This window comes from Perissodus microlepis, chromosome 6 (genome assembly GCF_051167445.1).
Source record: "Perissodus microlepis isolate ML-2025 ecotype Zambia chromosome 6, ASM5116744v1, whole genome shotgun sequence".
NCBI lineage: Eukaryota > Metazoa > Chordata > Actinopteri > Cichliformes > Cichlidae > Perissodus > Perissodus microlepis.
Window position 1 is genome coordinate 30,665,655 of NC_140466.1, and position 8,248 is coordinate 30,673,902.

General features: G+C 42.7%; 1 protein-coding gene across 1 annotated transcript; it reads right to left on the minus strand.

Moving 5' to 3' along the window:
- Positions 1 to 481: 481 nt before the first annotated feature.
- LOC146385940 (homeobox protein unc-4 homolog) lies at positions 482 to 5,752 on the minus strand. Its single transcript, XM_084931946.1, has 3 exons — positions 5,187 to 5,752; positions 4,352 to 4,527; positions 482 to 2,069 (listed from the first exon to the last, which is right to left on the minus strand). The coding sequence occupies exons 1-3, from the start codon at positions 5,449 to 5,451 to the stop codon at positions 909 to 911; spliced, it is 1,602 nt and encodes a 533-aa protein (XP_084788072.1). The 5' UTR covers positions 5,452 to 5,752; the 3' UTR covers positions 482 to 908.
- Positions 5,753 to 8,248: the final 2,496 nt, after the last annotated feature.

Below are 8,248 nucleotides of genomic sequence, written 5' to 3' on the forward strand. Positions count from 1 at the left end.
CCTGCCTTTCATGCTAATTCTATTATTGTAGGAAGTTTATGTGATTCCGTATCACTAGAAATCGGTAATGTCTAATAACCCTTTGGGCTGAAAGGAGGGGGCGGCGGCGGCGGTGGTGGCGGTGGGGGAAACTGCCTCGAGACCCGCGGCAGCCAGTGGGAAAATAATTACTTTCATATCAAAACTCAGCAGGAGGCGCAGGGTCCTATAGCCCGCGGCCACTAACCTCATTCCAGCTCGGCCTTTCAAATGAATAAATTTGTTAAAGCAATAAATACAAACAGCCAGACGGACTTGAGCCCCAGCTCCGGCTCACTACTCAGAGGGGGGAAAAGGGGGGATTTATCTGCTGTAACACGACAAAACTCCAGCCGCCATGATCCGAGGTTCTGCCACACAGCAGCACTCCCCTACACCCGAATCTCACCTTCTTCCCCTCCCCTGCTCCTCCCTTTTCAATCTGGCCCTGGAAAGACAGTGATTCAATTTAAACAATAACTTTATTTATCAAAATGTTTACATATAAATATCATTTTCTCGTTTTTTGTTGTTTTTTTTTTTACAATATCTGAGGATTTTTGTTGTGTGTAAGATGTTTATTGTAGCCTAGTTTTTGTTACAAGTTGTTCACCAAAAAAAGGGAAGAAAACAAAAGAATAAAAGGAGAGAGAAAAAAAAGAAAGAACCTGCTTCTAAAGGTGTTTGAGGCCTGAAGCCCAAATATAAGGACAGCCACAGCTTTGAGGGGGGGCCATCTGGATTGATCACACCTTCTGATTCAAAAATAGATGAGGATTAAGTCTCCTGATTCCTGATATGTTTTAGAGCGTCTCAGCAGAGCTTTGGGAATGTTTGAATAGTCTGAGCAGTGTTCCTGGTCCTTTGTTTATGTTTGCTCCTTGAAAGTGTTAGTCCATATCGACATCCTCTCCATCTGTTCCGGGTGTTTCTTGACAGTCTGTGTTTGCCTTGAGACACTCGGAGAGGTCTGGAGACGCTTGCTCCTCTCTTGCACCCTTCTCTTTTGCACACAGCTCAGCAGATTGGCAGCCATTGGTCGCCGCCTCCAATTGAACTCTGGGACTCCTCTCCTCGCCGCTGTCGCTGGACTGCGTGGAGCTCAGCCTGACCCGAGCTGTCTGAGTTGAACTGTTTGGTGGAGAAGAAACGGGGAATCTTCCATCCACACAGTCACCACCACAGTCCTCCACGTCGGCTCCATCCGCTCTGCTGCTAACGTGATTGTAGTGATGCTGCGTGTCATGCTGTATATGATCCGAGTTCAGCGGCTTGGTGATGCTGCCAAAGCTGCAGAGGTCAGAGGGAGCGGGGCTCCCTTCACTTGGCACACACCTCTGTCCCAGGCTGAGCCTGTTAATGCTGTCCTGACATGGTGTGGCCTTCAGGGCCGCTTGGGGCACTAGAAAACCCAAAGGCTGATGGGTAACTGGGTAAAGCAAGAAGTGACCTTTTCCCACCAGTGTCCTTTGATTAGGCAGCAAGGGGAAGTCCAGCTGAGATTTCCGTCGAGGCATGGTGTCAGAGAGGAGGCTCTCCACGCTGAAAGGGTTTCGTTTCTGCAGGGCGGAGGACCTCGGGCCTCCAGGGCTGGAGCTGTGCGTGCTGCCTGGTGAAACCTGCTCCGAGTCTGCTGTGGTTCTTTGGTTTTGGTGGTTTTGTAGTTGGCTGAAGTCGTGCCGCGTTTGGTCACAGCTGGATTCAGTTTGGTGTCCTCCCGTACTCTTCGATGCTGGCAGTTCTATGTGAAGAGTAAGGTTAGAAGACTGCTGCTCGCTGTCAGTGAACTGGGAGACCCCGCTGTCGCTCTCCGAACCGCCGGGTGTGTGGAAGCTGTCACCTGCGAGGAGTTTATTCTGGGACTTGAGCAGCTTCCTCTCCTGTTTCCTCTTCTTCTTCTCCTCCCGCTCGCGCTCCCTTCGTGCTATCTCCTCCGGGTCCATGGGCTCGCCGCTGCAGGTGGTCGGGTGGGAGTTGTGAGCAGGTCGGCCCGGCCCTTTCTTTGTGTTCTCCTTTTTTCTCCATTTAGCGCGTCGGTTTTGGAACCAAACCTATGCACATGTACACAAATATACACATGAAAATACATGCACAGGTGGAACACTAGCACACAAGGTGAATTTTGCAGGAGAATGGTCTTTTTTTCACAACAACATATAACAAAAAGGACTTTTAAGCAAATGTCATTTTATACACCCTATTGCTTTGGTGAATTTTGACAGAATTAAACTGAATTTTGTTTTAATAGTTTATCAAATATTAAAGTTTTTTTTTTAGGCGAATCTCCCAAAAATGCTGAGAGGATTTGCTCCTTTTCCTTTATAATTTTTTTTACCTGCTGTTGTTACAGAAATACTCATCCAAGACTCAATTTGCATTTTTATCAATTTGCTAACATATTACAGCCTATCAGAAAATAAATACAATCCACATATCTGTTAAATAACCATGTAAATAGTGAATTACAGAATATCTTAAATTAACATGGATACCTCTAATCAAAAATATCTTCTGAATTCAGAAAGATTCCCTTTCTAACAAGCATCGGAGAAAAAAAGAATAAACTCTGTATTAATTTTTAAGGATTCATATTTTTCTTCTTTTTTTTAATTATCCCAGCCATAAAAACCATTACATGACTTCACTGAGTGGGGCTGCATTAGACAAAAGGTTTTTTAAATAGAGTGTCTGACAGCCTTATGGCAACAGCAGACCTCTCGTCTGCCAGGATAAACTGATAAAGCAGTGTCTGACCAGAAGGTAAGCACAAAACCAAAAACTGCCTGTAAATCCACCCAAATCCCACAAAGCCTCGAAACAAGTGAAATCACTGCTTTCGTTCTCCGTGTTTCTTTGTTTACTGCAGCTTTACACATGTGCGCAGCACATTAGGTTAATAGGTCACAGCGGTGGAACCTACAGATGCGCAGATGTGCAGGTGTTAATTACGAACGAGCGTGTGTGATGAGCACCTCCGTCGATTACATTTGACTGCACACTGGCTTAAATCGGCCATATTCCGTCCGCTTCTGTGGGTCGGAGGGACTGTGGCACTTGCACGGCAATCGCTCTCCTCCCTCCGCAGCGAGCCAAGAAAGGGAGCCTCCCCCGCCCAGGAGCGCTCCACGCCCGGCCTCTGGGCGCGCTCGTGCCCGCGTGTTCGGCACTGATAAGGTCTGGAGTGGTAAAAAGATCCGAGAATATTGCATAATAAGGAGGCGAGACCAGCATCGCGCGCGACAAAGGCGCTTCTTATGAATTGTTAATGTTGGCTATATCTTTCCCCCGCAAACCTGCTGATAAAGGAGCGTTAAGAAGCTTGAAGGAACAATAATCTGCGGTTTAGGAGCGAAATCCCCAAAACAACATCAATGGAGAGCTGTGCTTCGTTGCCGCTTTCACTCATACAGCCATGTGAGAGCTATACATGGCAAATATACATGAACAGCCTCTACGGTAAATTATACAGAATATTATTTTAAAACGAACACAGCGAATTAATTACAAGCAACAAACTAGATCACGTATTAAGTTATTATTATTATTGTTGCTGTTATTATAATTAAGTCAAATTAAACCACCAATTTAAGAAGTGATGATCCAGATCCTCAAAAAATAAATATTTACCTTAAAGTATTTTTATATTATATGAATGTTGTTAATAAGGTTTTATTATTGTTATTATTATTGTTATTGTTATTATTGTTGTTATTATTATTATTATTATTATCAGATATACTGTAAAATTAATCGTTTTATTAATAGCTCACCAGTATTCATTATTGTTGCACTTAATAGTACTACTACTAATAATAATAACAGCCTAAAAGTTTTAATAAAAATGCAATAACTCAGCTTTAAATATATATAGTTAAACTAAAATCTAATAACTATAAATTGTTTACAAACTGACATGAGACTCTTTGTATAATAATAATAATAATAATAATAACAATAATAATAATAGCTTGGGTGTTAAAACAAAAAATGAAAGGTGAAGGAAGAATTCTATTAACTATATCCCCCCTTGGTTTGCTCAGTAAATAGCCATGTTTTTTATTAACCCATAAATCAATAGGTTGCCTACATGCATAATTCAAAGGAGACTCTTTATTGACGCTTTGATAACTGGCAAACAGCTACCTGAATATTGGCCAGGCTTAGCCTCCACGGACCATGACAAAACTATATTGTTGTAGAGAAAATTCAGAGAAGCAGCAAAATAAATCTGGGGTCTGGTGTTGGGCTACGTCCATCTCGAGGGTAGAAAAAAGAAATAAAAATGCTCCTGAGTGTGCCCAAATCTCGTGTCTAATTTGCTGTGTGCCTTTACCTGAACCCGTGACTCCACGAGGTCAAGCCTGAGCGCGAGCGCCTCCCGCATGAACACATCCGGATAGTGACTCTCGTTGAAAGCCTTCTCGAGCTCCTCCAGCTGCCACCCGGTGAAATTCGTCCTCGTGCGCCTCCGTTTACAACCGGGACTGTCCTTATCCGGGTCCCCGGAATCTGAAGACGTGTAAGTATGTGTGTGTATGTGTGTGTTTGCGTGTGTAGAAGTGTGTGTATGTGAGCGCACGTGTGAGTGAGGGAGAGAGAGAGAGAGACGTTCATGCTACGAGGTTCAAGTTAGCTTGTACATTTAAACCAGTTTGTTGTAAAACTGACAACTATCACTTTTCTTTTTGCTGTTCGACATAAACCACGTCCCGATAAATAAACAAATAATTAATGCATGATTTTATTTGATATAAGAGACAATTTTCTGTTCATTAGGCCTTTAACGTTTAATTTTGGCCAAATGAATTAGCACCCCGCAATGACAAGTTTTTATCTTAGCCTCTTCTGTAGCCTTTACCGCAAAATTACTAAAACTCTGTTTCTTCTTCTTCTTCTTCTTTAAAAACAAAAACAAAAAAAACCAACCTAGGTTAAAAACTTTTAAAGACTATGTTTGTTCTGTAGGCTGATTTTCCTGTAAAACCTGGCCCCCAGAATCATAAAAAGTGGCATATTTCCACTAAAAATGTTTCAATGTAGCAAGAAAAGCCGAGGAAACTTTGATTTACCCCACTTCCTAGTACAGTACACTGTTTTCATGCACCTCTCTGTGCCTCACAAGGCAGTAAAAAATAATTAAAAAAACAAAAAACAATAGCCCAGCCTACCTGAGAGTTTGAACTGCTGACTGTCGGAGGAGAGCAGCGAGTTAGAGCTGACCACCGAGGCCGAGCAGGAGCCGTTAAGTAATCCGTCTATAGAGAAGGGCACGGCGGCCGCGGACTGCAGCTGGTGTCCGCTCGCCAGCTCGTAGACGTGCTGGTGATGGTGGTGGTGGTGGTGATGGGGGCCGAGCGCGTACGGGAAACCCACCAACCCGCCCAAGGAGCCTCCGAACTGGGCGTGAGGATGCTCGAGTACACGGCTGTCCATGCTCGCCCGGGCTGCGGCGGGGCCGAAGTGAAGATGCAGAGGGAGGCAGTGTGGCTGAACATGCAGTCAAAACAAAAAGTCGGGCAGAGGAGGAAGAAGCGGCGAAGAGGAACCGGAGGAGGAGATACGAAGGCGGAGGTGGGGAGGGGGGGAGAGAAGGGATCCCAGGCAGACAGCCGTCTCCCACGGCCACGGTGCGGTCTGTAGTGAAACGGCGGAGACCAGGCTAGGGGAGGTATTTCACGTTTACGGTCCAGCCGATATGTCAACCCTGCTCCCTCTCTCCGCGAGCCAGCTCATTAGGACTCCTCCATCTGCTCGCGGGACCAATAAGAAACGTTAATCGCCACGTGACGTCAGAGACGCGGTTAATGGAGTAGGCTAAAGGAAGCAAAGCAAAAAGGGAGGAGAAAGAGAGAGACAGCGAGAGAGAGCGAGCTTTCCCCCCTTTCAGATCGATCGCTAATTACACCTGGCACGGTCCTTTAATTCAGCCCTGTCAAAACAATGAGGACGAGGCTAAGCTGCCGTGTGGAAATAGCTAAGTGATTGAAAGACCAACTCCATGAAATCCCCAGGAGTAAACCCTGCAGTTTTTTTCTAGAAATAAACATTTTTTTTATTTTAACTTTTAACGCAATAACCATGCTCCCTCTTTCCTTTCACTCTCACTTCAATTGCGCGATCGTGCATGTGTGCGCGCTCCCGTTTGGTGTGTAAGTGTCTTTTACGGGGCATTCGGGTGCAGATTGATCCAATAACAGCGCCTTTATTATCAGCCTCCCCGCCTTTTCCTGAGCTGTCACATTGCATTTTAAAGTACAAGCCTCTCTCCATCTCTGTAACCCCCCCCCCCCCACACACACACACACACACCACACACACATACACACATCACCGAGCCCTCCATGACCGAGGTGTTGGTCGACTATTCATTATTTCGATTTTTTACCTCACAGCTTACACGCGTGTTTAGCTGTAAAGTGGATTGTAGCCTACACGACGTGATGTTTCCAAGAATCCAATACAGTAAGTAGTCTCCGTTCAGCCTTAACTGAGCGTGCTAGGATAAAATGCTTTTCTGAGTTAGGCCATGAAGCTTTATTAGCTTTTCTGGAGCTTTTTCTTTCTTTCTTTCTTTTTTAAATGATATCACATGACATTCACCTGATGATAGGTGTTTGTCCAGCAGTGAGACTTAGTCTACAGATGTTCACATAGGTAATCAATAATTCCTGTTGTCTTCAAAGCTAAATTTTAAAGTTTGCTTGTAATTCTTGAAATGGTGACTAGTGAAATTTTACCTCACCATCTAGTTGTTCTGGAGCTTCCTACCATATCACATGGAATTAAGTAAACTTCAGCTCTTGGATAATGTGAGATGATCAAAACCCATAAAATTTCAGTGAATTTTGAGAGAAGGGATCGCAGGCAGACAGCCTGGGTTGTTTTTTTCTTTTCAGAAATGAACTTCTTATGGCTATTGTTGAAAAATAAACAGAGTATAGAACTTTAAATGCAAAAGGTATTCCAGCATTTTGTTCTCTAAAGGAAAAGTAATACTTACACCAATATAAAAAAAAAGTAGACCTCTCTGATGTAAGTTAAAGTTACACTGTAGTTTTTTTAAAGTTAAACTTTATAACATTGTATGAAAGAGTATCTACTGAAGATCTGTCCTGTCTTTCTCCAGTCATCATCAAACATTGATGGCAAATAGCTGCCCCTCCCTGAGCTTTAAGCCTGTTAAAAGGGAGTTTTCCTTCCCACTGTCGCCAGATGCTTGCTCATAGGGGGGTTGCTGGGGTTTTCTCTGTATTACTGTAGGGTCTATACTTTTCAATTTAAAGCGCCTTGAGGTAACTGTTATAATTTGGTGCCATATAAATAAAATGTAATTTCATAAACTGTTTTAATACTGCTCAAATATGGAAAAGTTCTACATTTTTAAATTCTACTCAGTAAGTATAACTGGAACAGTCACAGAGTTATAAATAGTCAGTGTTGGCTTTCCATCAAGTAAAAGCAAAAAGAGGACTGTTTAGCTCCATTTACATTTGCTGTAATTTTTCAACGACTGACAAATATGTTGATTTATTCCACATTTTCATGCTGATTTGAACAGCACCTGTAAAAACAGATCCCCTCTGTACTTACCACAAAATTGTATTTAACTGTAGGTCAGTTAATGTAAGATTTCATTTATTATTTTACACTCTGGCTTATTCTAAGTCCTGAGCTGTGTGTGCTTTCATACTTCATGTCTTATATAGTCCTAATTTGAGAACAGGCTTACTAATTATATCAACAATGTTCATATGGATAGACGTCATGTGTCTATGTTTAAAGGAAATAAACTACATTGTAGACACAAAGCCTCTGGCATAGTGGCTAACATACAGCAATAGAAAAACATAAACATAGCAGGTTTAGTTGGCCCTGACTGTTAATTCGGCCATTATATTTGGTCAACTAAACTTTAAAAAACCATGCAACAACCAGTACTCTGTGTAGCTTCTTTGTCAGAACAGACATCAGAATTTTTCTGACTCTAATAAAGAAATGCTGTTTGTAATAAAGAGGGAGGAAAAGAGTAAGCAAGGTTTACTAAAAGAGTCTTTATGTTTAAGTAATTCATGCTGATGGGTCCAAATGTTCAGATCATCGCCCTGACAGATGTTTTTTTCACAGACAGGTGGATAGACATTTCTGAACTCTCAGGAAGATTTTTTTTAAAAAACATTTACTTAGAAATCTGATAATCTGGTAGGAAATAGAAAATCCTGCTGCTCTTCCA